We start from the raw sequence: 17,459 nt of genomic DNA, 5'->3' as shown, positions 1-17,459 counted from the left end.
CATGTTTTAATTGTCTTTTTAAATTAAGATATGTATTTATGAAGCTTATTTTATTTTCTAAATACATATTTTTAAAATATATCTGATATTTAAAAAAAATCACTTTTAGTTATTTGTTTTTTTTGTTCGTCTTTTTGTTGTTTGTTATTTGTTTTATCATATTCATGTACTTTTTGACCAAGATGTACATAAACACGTTGAATATTGATTTTTGTTAAATAATGAATATACCATGATGTGTAGATAGTTCAGGTTTTAATTTTAATTAATTATTTTACTCACACTCAATTCTATAGTTTTCCTGGTTAACATGATACAATTTTTTTCACTTTTTTCTAATATTGCATGTATATACAATATATTATTTTAATTTATTTAAATATTTTTGCGATATATAGATAGTCTATTGAAAATAATAATAAATTATCTATACGTATGGTGATACAAATACCACGATAATTTTACATGTTTACCGATGATACTGCAATTTTTTGCCAAAATGTTTTACTGAAATAAACTTGCTATAGGGACTAAGAGGCGTCTGTTTTAAATTATTTTTACGCTAAATAAGGATAGTTTTTCTGATACTTCAGTGGTATTTTTGGTTGATAAAAATCGTAAGTAATATATTAACCCAACGCTTTTTAGGTTCCTCTGCCAGATAATTAAATTGATAATTAAGCGGTATTGCAGTATCACTGATGATATTTTTTTTGTAGTCATATTATATTCTATGTACATATAATGCTTACATATATATTTAGTATAATAACATTCTATTGTTGTCTCATGGCCGTAATCAGACTGGGTACACTTAGAAATATATAAATGTTCAACCATTTTTCTACTTAAAGGTCAATTATTGTTTTGTACATCCAAAAACAGCAAAAGCTTAAAAATCGACAAAAACTAATGTTGAAACTGGGGAAAAATTGTGTAAAACGTAATTTATGTTTTTATTACAATCTCCTTTAACTTATTCTTAAGGATAAGAAACGGGAATAAATTTTGGAGCTGGAGTTTTGGCATAAGTTTTTTTAAAACGGAATGGCGAATTAGTTGTTGGCGGTTCATACGTAGGAAGATCAATATGAACGTCATCAGTGCTTTTCTCTTTGTAATGGTTAGACGCTGATGTCTCCAGATCGTTCTTGTGACTTCTCGCTACTTGATTTTGGTTTACAGTTTGCTGATATACAGATTCAAATTGCATCAATTCTGGAAATGATTGTGATTGTATTTTCCTGTCGTCTCTTGCATTGCTCGGGTATACGATGATTATCTTTTCAGATGAATTTCCATCGGACTGTAGTGTTATAGGAGGTAGTGTTGTGGTGGGAGCTTTCACTATCTTTATCGGAGGATTCTCCGAATAACTTGTCTGTTGTTGCGAATTTCCTGAGGGTATTTCAGCTATATTTGTATTACGAGGAGTGGATATAATTTCTAACTCTGAAATATTTATATCTGTACGATCAGTCGTATTTGGTGGATGTAAGTTTTGAATGGTATCAATTTTTTCATTAAATTTTTGTTGTTGTGTTTTCAGTTCGGGGAAGTTAGAATTCGGTTCACTTTCTTCGAGCGGAACATACTTGGGTGTTTTATCTACTTGATCGGTGGACTCCAAATCTTTACCGAAAAACAAGAATCTCGGAGTGTACGCCGACACTAGTGGTAACAGAGTGTTTCTCGCATACTTTTCAGCCTTTTCTAGAAATGAGACTAGGCGACTCGGTAAAAACTGTACCGTGAAACCGGTTTCTTCATTCTTGCTCTGTGCTATTTCTTTCTTTTCCCTACTTTGCCATTGGAAGATACTAAAAGTGTCATCTTCTATTGTCGTTGTTTGTATTTCTCTATTTTCAGTACTTTGATTATCATAAGTTGTGCCGTTGTTGTTATTAGAGCTTATCTGATTCCATATATTACTTTCGTCTGTTTCTGGCGGCATTAGATTATTAGACGGAGTCCAGACAGTTTTGTTTGCTATAGTATCACTTCTGTCTATAAATTTGATGATTCCGGGTGAAGAATGTTCGTACGGTTTATGAGCTCTATTTGTTCTTGCATGTGGCGGTTGGGAGGATCCGCTTACATATTTTGGTGTTCCCGTGGTTGATCCGAGAATCGGTTCAGTAATTTCTTTTTTTATTTTGTTAATATCGTGTGAACGAGCATTTTTAGTTGTCGGTGCTTTCAGAATAGGTTCAACTATTTCTGTGTAGTTTTGTAATACATGAGCTACTTTACTCTCAAAGAATGGAAAACTCGAATACTTTTTGTTGATACTCCCAAATGCTCTTCCACTTTCTCTCTCATTCGGAGTGTTATCTAAAGAATTGGCTAAAAGAGGCTGCCATGGCAAGTTAAGAATATCAGCCGCATCTATAAGTGAAAGTAGAGGGTCTGTTGTTTTATTTTCCATGTCTATTCTGAAATGTTCTCCCATCGGTATGACTTTAGGTTTTCCTTCTTCATTTTCTGAGTTGGGGAAATCTTTTCCCAGAATACTTTTCAATTTACCATTTAAATTGGCCATAAAAACATCTTCTCTCTTAATAGAGGTACTACCTGTGTTAGAATCAGATTGGTCAATAATTTCATCGCCGATTTGGACTACTTGTGTTGGAATAAATGATTGTTTGGTCAGTGTATTAGTGTCATCTACATTTTTATCCAAACTCTCAGGTTCATTTGATTCAACTTCTTTTTGTTCATCTGGAATCTGTTAATAAATAAAAATAAATTAGTAGCTTCTTTAGTATGGCCACTGTTAATAATAAAATTGGCACAAAACTTAGAATAAAAATAAAATCTGTTATTAATAATGAGTGCTCAAAAAACAGTTTGTGAATCTCGTACTGAAAGTATTTATTTTGAAATATTTACATGCAAGTATTAGTGAGAGCCAGATTCTTATTTGTGGATACTACATGCATATTTTATAATAGGTTGTCATATCTCTGATTACTATTTATTTAACTAGTGTTTTTTGTATTTCAGCAAATCAACAGAAAAAAACACTCAAAATACGAATATTACATAACGTGAAATATTCAGGATTCAGTAAATAATACGAGTATACTTAAAATATAGTGCAAGGATGAAATGTGTCATCACTCACACTGATAAAAATTCAAAACTAGGTGCGCAAACAAACGTGATTGTGTTTCACATAAAGCAAATCTCAACAAGCTGTCTATTCCAAACCTTTTACTTTTTACCAACTGGGAAAAATATCTTTGATATTGTAGAAAATACTTCTCTATTTTCGCTAATAGCCTTTTTTTCTGTTTTTACGGTTTCCATCTTACATGATTTAAAAAAAACAATATATTAATAAAGAATAAATAGACCCAAAATTTTAATTCAATTAATTATTATATTACATATTACACTGAATTCTGCAAATAAATTCTCTCTGGCAGAAAAAGTCATGTATCTAAATATATTGCGCAATACATACCTTAGGATGGTTACAATCTCCAGGATAGAGTGGTAATGTGACTGGAGATCCAGAATTGAGACTCAAGTCTCTTTTACAGATTGAAGATCTAAAATATTTTAAATGAATCATTTAAACAAAAATAAAATAAAAACATGTGGTTTTTTACAAAATATAAATTCATTTTTCAATAAAACTTACGATTTTCCAAAGCTGTCGCTGAGTAAGATTTTATCAACTGTCCATCTGTTCAATCCAGAGCTGATCCAACCGGAGTAAGCTTGGTATTGGAGTTGAACTTTGACTGGTATTCCTAGAGCTGGGTGAGGAACCAACATTCTCGATAATATCCCCCCACGGGTTAACTCTGAATCATCCTTTCTGCAAATATTCATTATGTTATTAACAATTCGGTCACAAAATATTAAACGTGAAGAGGGATTAAAATGAGTATAAGAAAATTAATGTCTGCATTTACACGATTTTTAATTTAAAAAAAAAGAATCATGTAGGCATTCCAAGGCAATAATTTATTCATAAAACGCTCTTTAAATGAAAACTGTTGGTTAATTACATGCATCCAATAAATTTAACCGGACCATTAAATTTACTTGATGTTAGAATAGTGTTGAAATCTACATTGTTCATCCGTGCCATAGTGGATTTTGCCATGGCGGCGTTGACATAATTTATTGAACAGTTTTATCCTAATTACAACATTACATCCTGATTTATGTAATGCTTTACCCACGCAATATTATTTCGTTGCCAATTTTTATATCTGTCTTTGTCTTGTGAAATTTAAATGATGCGCTTACCTCGTGAGTGGGAATGTTTCATTTAGTCCAGAGTCTCCTACCAAAGTAAGGAGAATTCGCCCGTAGCTCACAACTGTTTGATTGCTCTTCGAACTTTCAACTCGAACATAATACTGGTGTGCTAAAATCATAAATAAGAAATCATCTTGCTGGCACCAACTAACTCTTAGACTTATAGCTACATAAAAATGGAATAGGTTTTACCACAGAAAGGTTCCTCCTCTCTTGTCAGTAAGTACATCTGTCCCCTTCCGTTAGCTCTGTCAGCATAGTAGCCCATATTGCCACACCTCCGTCCTCCATTACAGCCGAAACAACGACCCTTTTAATTAGGTTTAAGAAACACTTTTACTAAACGATTATGCATTTTTATAGAAATATAAATAAATTTTGCTTCTAAGGATCAAATACAATAGATGATCAGATCAGGATTCTAATAAGTATTAGTCTTGTACACTTAAATAATGAGAATTTTAATCAGTATGTAATTTGAAAACTATAATTTTTATAGGGATGGGCCATGGAATTTTTTAGTAATATTTGTAGTGATTTGAAGAGATACCTTAGAATAGTATTTAAATTATACTAATTCGGAACGTATTTATTAAAAAGCATGAGAAATTAATCTCCGATGAGAAAATTCTGAATATTTACCGCTAAAAAGTCTTCATAAGTCTCGCACGGAAAACTCGGAAAGTGGCATTTTGGTGATACTGAATCGGTGAAGAATTTGTACGCTCTTCTGTGGTTGCAAAGAGACCTTCCTTCATTGGCCGAAGACCAGATTATATCAGTTACGGCACCGACAAACAAGTTGGAGCATCCGGTTTGCATTCTGCCACCGTTTGGGTAGAAGTCCACATGTCCCATTGGCTGCCAGGAACCTAAACCGCCCAGGATGAGATTCTCGCCATTCGAATGGATGACATCCACAAACATGGCGTCGTTACTGTCCAGCCGAGCTCGAGGATCTTGAGCTTCGAAAAGTGGACCAGCCGGATCGAGACCTAAAAGTGATAGTGACGTGAAACATGGAAGTATTTTTTTCTAAGTTTTGACACAGTAATATGTCATTTTACTTGGCAAAGGGGAGAATACCTGTTATTCTTGAAATATTTTTTAATTGCGAACCGGCGAATCCTGCTACGTGCGCTCCGAGGCTGAAACCAATTAGGTGTACTTTGTCGAAACTCAGGTTTATGTGATCTGCCAAGCCTGAAATATTACAATTTATCACATTATTACATATCTCGCAAATTAATATATATATATTTAGAAAGTAAATTCATCAAAATAGTGTGGCTGACAGAGAGTCCCCAGGACTCTATTTCTACTCTAGTTTTCTGAGAGAGATGTTGTAAATATAGCTTGAAGAAAGAAAGGGAAAAAAAATTCAAGCATAAACACATTAACTTTATTATGTTGAAATCAGCCAATGACAAGTCATAAGCCCAAATGCCTCGACTTTCATTATCGCTTCTCTAATAAACATTTGGACATATTCAAAATATTTCTATATTATAACACTTCTGCATATTTTTGAGAATTTAATTTTCACCTTTTTAATTATACCTAGGTAGGTACTTGTTTAAATTAAAATTACCAACTTAAATGATAGAAACCAACCTAAGGATAGAACATTATATTTTTTTCCAATTAATAAGATAATTGCCATATTTTATGGAATATTGTTAAGTCAATGCCACTTCAATTAATATAATGAGAATTGCCTTTAAGGATATTTATTTAAACCTTGTAGGCTTTACATGTTTTACATACATATATACAAATAAAGACAGACATGTATTTTACACAGAAGTAGCAAAAAATATAAATGATTTTTAGAAAAAGAAAAATATTTTTAAAAAAATAGTATAAAATAATTTGATAGTATTGATTTGTGTTTAAAACAATGAGCGAACCTTCTAACAACATAGCCAGTTGCTTTCCCACAAGTCGTGTATTTGCTGCTGCCCTTACGTAGTTGGGTACTATGGCTCCATTTTCCCAATCGACACAGATTACATTACACTCTTCCTGTAATATAAAACAAAGGGAAATTATCCTACACAAAATATTTAAACTCAAATTTAACAGTTTGTCTATAAAATTTTCACAAAAAACATTTTAACCAAACTTATTTGTTATCATCATCATCCTCCTTGGCACACCCAGTGGCGCATAGGGCACTGCATTGGTAAACCAAATGCAGCGTAGTTTGTTCATCTGTTACATGAAGGTAAGGTGATCAGTCTCACGCTTAGTTGCCAGTCCTGGTATAGTGAAACATTGCAGTTCAAAAAATGTTTTAAATCAATATTTCAAGAATGGTAGGCAAGAGCAAAAACCGCTACATGAGGAGGCGGACTCCACTCAATTTCTTTATTCAGGATTTTACATGAGAGCAGCGATCAAGCTAAAAACACTCGTCCGGAGTTCTGGTTCTTTTTTTAAGCCAATCAACAGGCTTTTATACGGTATATGTGGGACCAATAGGAGGCGAGCTTTCTGAAGAAGAACAGTACTGCGGATCGGAGTAAATAATGCGTTAGATTTTATTAGTAGATTGGTGGTAATGCACGCTGACTGACAATATAAAACATTAAATTAACTCAACCTAAACATTCTTAGAATGTATTTAAATGCACAATAGATATAATCATTGCATTATCTAGGCAGACATGACAAATGTATCATCTCAAGTCAGGAGTGATAACACCGCTTGCTTCTTGAATGCTCGCCTTTGCTGTAGGAACACATCGAAAGTACTGTTTTGTGAGATTTTTTAAACTGTTTTGAGGATCCTTGGCAGAGGGGAAAAAAATCAGATGTTGGCTCTGAAATTTCTTACAGCAGACAGCATTGCTACACAAGTTACGGTGAGGCACATTATGGTTAATCTGAGCAAGGATATCGTGGGCACCTGTATGGAGAGTATTAAACCAGCCATTCCATTTCACGTGCAGAACTGTAAGTATTCTTCATCCGGACACAGAGAAAAACGTATTTGTTAAAAGATTATTCATCATCATTCCCTTTCCGCAGCTAATGGTGCATTGGCACACCTAATGCAGCATATCTTGATCATTTTTTTATTAGAAGATCATTATGATAAATCAGCTAAGTATGTATACAGGGTGTTCTTTAAACCCTGTAAAATTCGAAACCACGATGATCAGTATAAGCAAGAAGACATACTGGCACATTAAAATAAATTTTTAGAACAAATAAAATTTTAAAAAAATAAAATATTAAAAAAAACAAATGGTTGCTTACTTCTGCAGGGGAGAAACGAGGTTGGGGGAAGGGGGAGTTTCATATACCGCCAGCTACGCGGCGGCGCCCCCCTCACTTCTCAACTGCAGAAGTACGCAACCATTTGTTTTTTTTAAATATTTTCTTTCAAAAAAATTTGTTCGTTCTAAATATTAATAATTAATAATAATTTTAATATGCTAATATGTCTTCTTGCCCATACGATCACCGTGGTTTTTGATGTGACAGGGTTTAAAGAACACCCTGTATTCATATTATTATGTTGGTATGTTATGCAGTGTAATTACCACAGCCATCAGAGCCGACCTCATTTCGTATACCCAGACATGGTCGCAGTTGGAGCCGAAGCCGTGGACTATGACCTTGGTAGGGCTGGAAATGTTGAAGGCACGATCTGCCCATTTCCATGCCGCCGTCAGGTTTCCGAATGGGACATCCAGCAAGGGAATGTCGCCTCTAGAATGATTGAACAATATTTAATTACTAAACAATGCAAGGGAATAGGAGTTTTTTAAATAGTTTTCAGGAGTTTTCATAAGAAACCAAACAGGAAAGCTCACTTACAAAAAAACTCTGCAAATATCTAAGGTCTTCCCCTAAAAATTACATTTTTCAACTTAAAACATATTGTAAACCAGGTCCTCAATTATGAAGAGATGATAAAAGTGATTTAACGATATTTGTCGATATGGTATATTCGAATTTTTCTTACGAAAATTTAAATGATTGTAAACGATGAAGGCAACTGAAAAATTCATACAAACGTTTAATAATTTGAGTCCCTACCGGAAGACCACGGTAAATATTTTATCTTCTTGCAATCGAGGGCCCGGGTGCAATTATGAATCTTATCGCGGGGTAGAGAAGAATGAAATTTGGGAATTTAAATTGTTTTCATGCGACAATACTTTGTTTCATAGTCACTCACACTGACGAAGCGATGCAAAAAAATTGAACGTCAAAAAAAAGTTTGGGTAGGATAATAGCGATAGTGAAATTATGTGTTACAACATCGATTTTTTCAATACCATTATTGGTATCGATATTTTTAGGTCCATCATTACTCATCGTAAATATTGTTCGAGCATTGTGGATGGTTAACAATCAATTTCGCAGGAAGAATGCGAAAAATATTTATACATGAAATAAATGTGTCCATCGGCGAGTTCTAAATATATATATATATATATTCGTATTGTATAAATAGAGAGTAATAAATTATTATTATTGTTTATCAAGTATTTCATTAGTAAAATATACATTATTTAGTTATAATGTGTTCCTCACTGGGAAATCTCGAGCCGAGGAATATTATAATACACCCGTTTAGGAAAATGTTTTCAATGACATAAAAAACATAATTAATACCTAATGCATTAAAGACTTGATTGTGATTTTGCACGAGTCATTCAAAAACTGTTAAATTTGTTTGAATTAGGTAATAAATATATCGAATGCTCCTACTTCAACTAATTGCTGTGCACTTATAAAACCTTTGACGGTAGTTACAAATAAACATTCTAAGACAAACGGTGTGGAAACAATTTATTCAGAAAAAACATTTTCACCGATAAAATTTATATTAGAAAGGGCTTTTAAAATTGAAAAACGTGATTAAAAACAATTAGGTGAATTTAATGAAAGCGTTAAAATTGTACATAATTTTCATTTTGATGAATAAACGCATCGTTTTTGAATGCAGAGATATTTAGGACTACTAGTGGACCCGACAGACGTTGTCCTGCCCGAACGATGGTTTGCCTGCTATTAGCTTGGAAAAATACCTTTCATTGATCAGTAAGTACCTAGGTACTTTTTCGTGATTATATTTCAAAACCAAAAATTCTTAATATTCAAATATTTAATTTAAGTATGTACCCAGGTACTTGATTATGGTTGAATTTCAAAACATAAAATATTTTATTTTCAAATATAGCATTCTTTTTGCAAACGTCAAACTCCGGTCTTCTCACCAACGGAGGGGTGTACTTATGTTGGAATACGATTTTTTTTAAATGCATTGAATTTAACATTATTTAAGTTTTACCAAAAATCCAGTAAAAATAAATAAATGGGTAGAAATTATAAGGAATTTGAGGAAAGCATCTGATTGAGATCCACAAAAAACAAATGCTGTGTGTAAATATTCAAAAACAATCTTTTCTTATACACAAAAACATCCTTCCATTTTTTTGTGCATTCTCCTCGAATGCAACCTTGGTATATCGATGAATAAAACATTTATTCTTCTTACTTATTTTTTGAATATTGGATTGAAGATTTTTATATCCACGAACACGCACAGCGCAAAGATCAATTTTTTTCTTAAAACTGCACGTAAATCTGTTAAGCCGTTTAGGAGGAGTTCGGTGTCGTCACACGTACAGAGTAATTATACATATAAAGATTCTATTTTTTTCGAATTGGTACTTATTTGCTGCGAAAAAATCTTTTGAAGGATTTATTTTGCCAAAGCGAATTAAAATAGTTGAAATATTTTATACAACTTTACTACAATGCTTATACTATTATAGTAGTATTATATTTCTGTAGTATTTTTTTCGGGTTTTTAGTTTAAAGTTAGATACTTATACACAGATAAAATAGTAAATAATTATCGAAAAGTAACACTAAAATATTTTGCTTTGTGAAAATATTTTTGTCTCGAAACTGAGTCTTGTTTATTTCTTTATTTATTCATATTTTTTACTTACAAACCATATTAAATATTAAAAATAATGTGACCTCACTGGGGTTTCCCGTGCCGAGGACACTTAACAATATACTTTAAAAAAAATTACATTTGAGAATAAACAAAGGAGACTAACTTAAAAAAAACTAATATAATTAACAAATATTCAGACAGTTTTATAAACGTAATGGTATTTATGTACATCTATATTATTTCAGCCCTCCTTTTTAAAATTAGGTAATTATTCATGAATAAATTAAAAGTTAATACCGTACAGCGGTCAATCAAAGATAATGTAGAACTATTCGGTCAATTCCGTACAGTAGTTTTAAGTTTAAAGAAAGCAAGTTTCATATGTTTGTATCTGTCATACTCGTTCGTCTAATGTAGTCTCGCACCCATGGAATTAAGAATGGTCCAGAAACCGTATACGCACATCAAACAGAAGGTGACTCAACTACTCATAAATGAGTAGGTTTACGTTTTGACCCATTAGTTTATTTGTAGACGTCGCTCAGTACGCAACTCCCGATTTAAATTAAACTCTGCCGTGTTGTGTCCTTTTAAAGTGAAGAAATACTGCTAGGATCATAAAGAAACAGGATGCAATCACATTTCATGTGTAATTAGCTAATGAATGTGTATATAACAAATGCATTACAGAATCAGAAAATAAGCCGCAAGTACAAATTTTTAAGAAATTAGGTAGTGACTGTGTGAATTTCCCCTTGTAAGCATATTCAGCATAATGTTATTGATGGCGTAACACTTAGTTGAGTGCGTTTTTGTAACTACAGGACGTTGAATATCAATATACGTTTTTGGTTGATTCCGTACACTGTACGGTATTAACCACCATAACTATTTGTATTACACCAAGCTTGTCACTTGACCTAATTGTTTTTTTTTATCAAAGTTTACCTCAGAATTGTCAATGTGGAGAAAGAACATAAAGGTAAAAAGTGAGTAATATGCGAAGAATTTGGTAAGAGCAGAAAATTATGTCACAGATGTGTAATGCAGAAATTGGGCACACGCTTTATACAGGGATGATACTTTTTCGGACAACTGTTTGTGTGAATTTTACGAACGAATGTACCTTTGTTAAAATTATAATAAAAGTTTGATTGATAAAGTCATTTTACCATTTGTAAAAATACCTTTAATCGTGCTTTTTTGAGCCTTGAAAGAATGTACGAAATTAGACAAACGATGTACATAATTCCGTACTTCCCCCTTTTTCAAATTCTTTATGTTTTAGGGTTCCGTGGTAGTCACATATAAATAAGCTTTGGTCTTATAAGACTTAACTAAATTAAGGATAAATTGGTACACTTAATAGATTCCAAGAAAATGATGTTCGAACTTAGGTGTACAGCATTACCCTCCTCTACAGGTGGTGCCTTCTGCCATCTGACTATGATTTTTGTCAAACACAGTTTAATGGATCAAAATGGTGACAGAAATGCGTTTTTATATGTTGCTTGTACCTAAAGAAGAAACTTTAAAAATAATTTAACTGTTTCTAAAAAAGCATAATGATATTCTATGACTTTTTACCTGCTTTTGGTAGAGTACAGAAGGAATCTTGTATTGATCTCCTGTGGTGGACTAGGCAGCATCTCCAGGTATCCAAATGGACCAGAGTCTTCGAAACATCCCAGCTGGTCGTAACATACTCTGCTATTCGGCGATCTTTTAATTCTAGAAAGTAACACAATCAATTGAATAAGTGCTGTATTAAGTAATTAATTTATTTATTATATACGCCCAGAGGGCTTTTACATGACAAGTACACAAGTAAAATTTAAACGTATTTACATATATATTAAATTACTACCCTATATTCAATTAAACTTAACCAGTAAAAAATACACAACCGCCGTGGCCGACAGGCGCCTTGGCGCAGTTGGTTAGATGGCTAACTGTGAAACTGTTCCCGCGAGTATCAAGAAAAAATCCAATGTTTTTTCTGTGTTGTGATGTATTTTTCATAAATTCATTCCAAATCCTGTCTTTCGCATCTGCGATAAGCCTCTAAAATAGAAGCTTAGAGGGTTATTCCTTTTAAAAAAAAAATTTTTTTAGTCAACATTTTCCGTTCGGATTTATTGCACACAGAACAGAACATTTCATTTTAAATACAGCTTATTTTCAAAAAGATTTAAGGTACTCGTATTTTCAAAATTTTAAACAACGTTTAAAAATTAAAATCATAACTGCACAAATAAAAACGTTTTATACAAACGTTAGATACGTAAGTATGTAAGTACGTAAGTAACTAGGTAAATCATTTCCAAAATATTGTACATATTTTTTGTACATTTCAACACCGCGAATTGCTGCAATATGGACGGGGATCTATTTTTAAATAGTTATCAATTCTCGATAGTTTTAATTAAAAAAATATTGTGTATAATCAATAACAATATTTCTACTTAATTATTTAATCAAACCAAGGTTTAACAAACAAGATACGCAGTTCGTGTTGATTGTAATACACACGCAATTTGCAATAATTATCCATTACAAGCATATTTATTATGAAATTTTCAAAAAATGTGTTTTTATTATTATATCCAAAAACGAGTTTGTTGTAATAAGAAAACGAAAATGATAATGTTTAATTTTCAGACCTATTAAATTGATGAACGTATGTATCAGGTAGACGGTATTGCAATATTTTTTCAAACAAATACCTAACACGTTAATTGATTTCGCTAAATACCTGTATTTATCATGTATCTAGCTGTGTTGGTAGTTGGAACTTAATATTATAAACCACTGGAAGCATTAACCTTTGGAGAAATTTATTCATGTGAACAATAAACTATCGACGGTACAAGTGCCTCCTACATTGTATAACATTTTTCTCTGAAAAAATGCTTGCTAGAGTTTTAAGAAAAGTTGTGGAAAAACAAAAGCATTGTTTAGATGTTTCTGTTAAACTCACTAGCGTCTGGGAAAATTATTAAGCGTTCAATAGCTAATTTAACTTGCGTCTAATTGTTGATCATCGTGTTTTGTTCTGAATATACACGTTTTTACTGGTTGAAGCCTCCAGCGTTCTCATCGTTTGTTTGTCTACACTTATGTACGTACATAGTGTTGTAGTTAACGCTCTAAATTATTGTGAATGTTATCAAGGATTGATTCCTAGCTGGGATTCATCTTATGAATGACTGATTTTTAAACAATCAGCTTCTTACTTCTCAAAAAGTAAAAGATGGAAGAATTCAAAATATATTGATGGACTGGCACCAAGTGTAAAATTTATCACCTTACTTTCATGTAACAGATCTGATGATGGAAATACGTTGCATTTGGTGTTTTAATTCAGTGGCCCCATACACCATCGAGTGCGGATAGGTGTGTGTGTGTGCGTGAATTATGATGGTAAGAATATTATTACGAATTTTCTTGAAGTAATAGAACCTAATGGCAAGAATTTGTACCTGGTACGATTGTGTTTCTCGCTCCACTCCTTCATGGAGGATATAACTGCTCGCAGGATCTCCGCATCCCGAGCCTCGTCTGCCGTCTCGTCCAATGCCAGGATTGGGCTTCCTAGTTCGTTGCGCCATCCCGATCGGATCTCTGTAAAAAAGATAACAACTTAACAATCCGACTAAACAGATTTCATAAAAGAGGGAATAAAAAAGATAATGAGCAAATAAAAAAAATTCTAAAACATATCTTGAGTGATAAAAATAATAATAAAAAACAATGAAAAATTTAGGGAAAAATGACTAAGTAAATTATGAAAGCAGACCGACAGACAGCGTCGTTACTAGGGGCTGGCCAGACGGGTGGCTGCCAGGTGCGCAACCCTCAGGGGGCCGCACTTTGCAGACCCACAGCCTTCTATTCTCTTTCTCTTCGTAGAAAATAAGCCTTGGAGGGCGCAGAGTTCGAATCTTGCCAGGGGCGCTCACGACCTAGCTAGCTACTAGCGTAGCGTAGCTAGCTTCGTATAGCAGCGTCGTCGCTGCCGATAGATAGTAAATTCGTTTGAAGTTCTTTGGTGAATTACCATAAATATCTGTATGTTTCGCATTGCGCTTGTGAACCTTATTGTACTGCCTGCACATGCAAGAGATGGGATTACATCCAATATTTGAGGAAAGGTGAAAATCACTTTAGTATCTTCAATACTACACTCTAATTAAGTTATTTAAATTTAATATATAATACAAATTATTTAAAAAAATCATATAATAAAAATTACAATATAAACTTTAATATAATTATAGTGGAATTCTCTGAAGATGTCAAAGTTACGAAGCCGTATGCTAGAACGTAATTGTGTTGCTAATGAGTGACGAGTCAAAGTAATAATGAAGGAAACATGTCTATGGGCCGGCAGAGTGAATGAGATTCTCAAAAAATATTAAACATTATGAAGCTGGGTATTTTAATATTATGTAGGTACACTGTTTTTCAAATAGCAAATATTTAGTAAATAAATAATGAGAATAACGACGATAATTGCAATTATTTACGCGTACGGGTAAACAATACATAATACCTACATTAGCGATGACTTTCTTGAGACATCGCCGTAATAATGCCTCAGAAGCATTTTATTAGTTTTAACACACACTAATCGTGTAAAATCATCCAACCAGGAAGAAATAATACGATTTACTAATTACGAAACTGAGAGGAAAGCGGTATTCATCATGATGGAGCAATCATCAACCCGTCATAATATCGCTGCCGGAAATTTCGAATAAACTACGGCAAAATCAATTTTATTTCTGATGGTCGCAGAATGTGCTGTCGAAATTTCCTTTGTTTTCTCTCTTTATAATATATGACTTTTGATCACAACTACTATTGGGTGCAGTTCTTCTCATATGGGAATCTAGATATTGGATTTGGCACTGGATTTTAGTTTTGTGACGTATTTTATCAAGTTTGCGTATCATTATTTATCCGATTTGGTATCACACTTAATCAAACTGTTTTTTAAAATATTTTTGCTTCATTTGTTAAAAATAAGCGACGTCAAAATAACTTCTTAAGTTATATTCGGTTAATAAATGTCATATTCATGAAAAGACTGACATAAAATAATAGGGTATTTTTGCACTAGAATATTTCATAGTCCCTGGACTTGCACCTTAAACGTGAAACGGATAATCTTACATTCATGTAACAAAAATAAACAAAATGCGCTGCGGTTGGTGTACTGATGCAGTACCCTATGCATCATTAGATGCGGAAGGGAATGATCGTTATTTTACGCATGAATTAATACATATTTACATAAACGTTTTATATTTCCAATTTTGAGGATGCTGTGCGATGTTTTTCGGGTGGATTGAATGGTAGCTGATTTATTAAAAACTCTTATTGTTTTACCCTTAGATTAATAACTTAATAAAGTCGCCCATACGGAGAAAAACAATTCTATGATCATTGATCTTAAAGTTAGCTATATATTTCAGCAATACAACGGGCCGTGGGTACGTGGGGGGTTGAGAATTGTAAGCGCTAACCGAAACCGTTCGATACACGATTAATATTAAACTAAAAACCAAACTAAAACCAAACCAAGAATTGGAATGCTTTTGTTCTATGCAATAGAGCTTAAGGGCTTTTCTAGAGAATTATTACTCTGAGGTTTTACCATAAATACACCACTAATTCATTTTACTTAAAAAACGGTTGTTACTATAATCGCATGATTCTAGACTGTTATAGAGGTATCTTATTATACTCTACTAGATAGTTACCATTTGTTATTTCATGTAAAAACCTACTGTCATTAAATGGATTCAATAGATTTAACCTCAAGGAATAAATAAATAAAATGATTTAAGTAACTTACAATTTTTGGTTTATTACACACGAAAATACAGAGGTTAATCAAAGAATACTTCAAAGTGAATTTGAATACTGGTGGAGGCAGAGAAAGGCGAGTGACGTGTTGCGCGCCCTTATATAATATGTAGTTCCATTGGGCACTGTGGCCATAGACAACAAAACATCTTCGTCTCCCACTCTCTGGTTCCTACACTGTCACAATAATAATTGTTAGGAAACATAGGAGTGATGGTAGTAGTAGGAACAATATTTATGAGTAAACTCATTTAAAATTAAATTCTAAAACTACAAATATTGGTCATAAACAAGCAATTATTATAATAAAAATTAATTGATACGTATTTAAAAATTCCACCTCTAAAATGTGCCTTTGTTCCAAATTTTACACCTTAAATAGTAACTAAGCAAGTGACAACATTTTTATGAAATATCCACCAAATAATTTCTTATTTCAGTGTCACGACCACTTATTTTCTCCAATTAAAAATAATGTTATGAATAAATACGCCAGTAATAATGAATTTGACGTGCTATTATCTGCTTACACGTTTAATTAAGTCTATTTTTGGTCTAAAAGGTATCTAGGATAATATTCAACCCACGCCACGTTGGACAGTAATAATTGGTTTCGCTTGGCATGTTCTAGGATCAGATCGCGAAAATTCCTAGTGGAATTTTATGGATATGTATTATTTTTATTATTTTCTCTACAATAAAGAAGGAAATCATAAGAAAAAATTTTAAATAATGAAGTTGTAAGTATTAAGCGACATAAAACTGGTAAAATTGACTTATAAAGTCAGTATTTACTGCACTGAATATAAACACTTCACCACGAAGAAAAATTCAGCTTTTTAATAACAGTTTACTTTCAACAAATTTACATGTAATTTAATCTCGAGAAACTTATGTTAAAACTGAGTTTGATATCTGAAAGTAGGTAATCATTTCATTTTTATTACTCGTATTTGAATTCAAGATTACAATATATTTAGAATGCCACGATGGTGTCGGGGAATCCGGCCGAGGTTTGTTTACCGCTCAACTCGACTCCCATTTTTTATCCTAGTTGAAACAGAATTATTAAAGTATTTGGATAAAACCATACCGCACTTCAAACACATAAAACAATAACAACACAAACATCAATCGTCGGCCTAACTTGTAAAACTCGTGAATCCTAAACTTACTGTTTTTCAGGGGAGAAAAAAAACAGTTTTGACTTCAGTGGCAAATTGCAGCGAACTTTTTTTCGATATACCTATGCTTTTTTAAATAATGCAACACTGTACGGATAAACAAGTTTTACAAACATATAGATTATTTGAAGGTAACGTAAACGCCAGAACATCATCTTTGACCATTTGTGAATTTATGAATTTTACAAGTTAGG

At 32.7% G+C, this 17,459-nt stretch overlaps 1 protein-coding gene across 2 annotated transcripts in view; it reads right to left on the bottom strand.

Annotated features, from left to right (window-relative positions):
* Window positions 1–382: 382 nt before the first annotated feature.
* LOC148271228 (uncharacterized) overlaps window positions 383–17,459 on the bottom strand; it is a 78,330-nt gene continuing 61,253 nt past the window's right edge. For both annotated transcript variants that reach the window (XM_088241650.1, XM_088241651.1), the window contains exons 3-13: window positions 13,690–13,831; window positions 11,795–11,938; window positions 7,830–7,998; window positions 6,189–6,303; window positions 5,365–5,481; window positions 4,921–5,273; window positions 4,471–4,588; window positions 4,267–4,387; window positions 3,650–3,829; window positions 3,470–3,557; window positions 383–2,728 (exon numbers count right to left, since the gene is read on the bottom strand). In XM_088241650.1, coding sequence (XP_088097776.1) covers window positions 983–2,728; window positions 3,470–3,557; window positions 3,650–3,829; window positions 4,267–4,387; window positions 4,471–4,588; window positions 4,921–5,273; window positions 5,365–5,481; window positions 6,189–6,303; window positions 7,830–7,998; window positions 11,795–11,938; window positions 13,690–13,831 — 3,293 coding nt within the window. In that variant the 3' untranslated portion in view covers window positions 383–982. The remainder of the gene's footprint in view (window positions 2,729–3,469; window positions 3,558–3,649; window positions 3,830–4,266; window positions 4,388–4,470; window positions 4,589–4,920; window positions 5,274–5,364; window positions 5,482–6,188; window positions 6,304–7,829; window positions 7,999–11,794; window positions 11,939–13,689; window positions 13,832–17,459) is intronic.

This window comes from Micrasema longulum, unplaced genomic scaffold, assembly GCF_059751315.1.
Source record: "Micrasema longulum isolate JH-2025_06_02 unplaced genomic scaffold, ASM5975131v1 h1tg003014l, whole genome shotgun sequence".
NCBI lineage: Eukaryota > Metazoa > Arthropoda > Insecta > Trichoptera > Brachycentridae > Micrasema > Micrasema longulum.
This window is presented reverse-complemented; position numbering and strand designations above follow the sequence as displayed.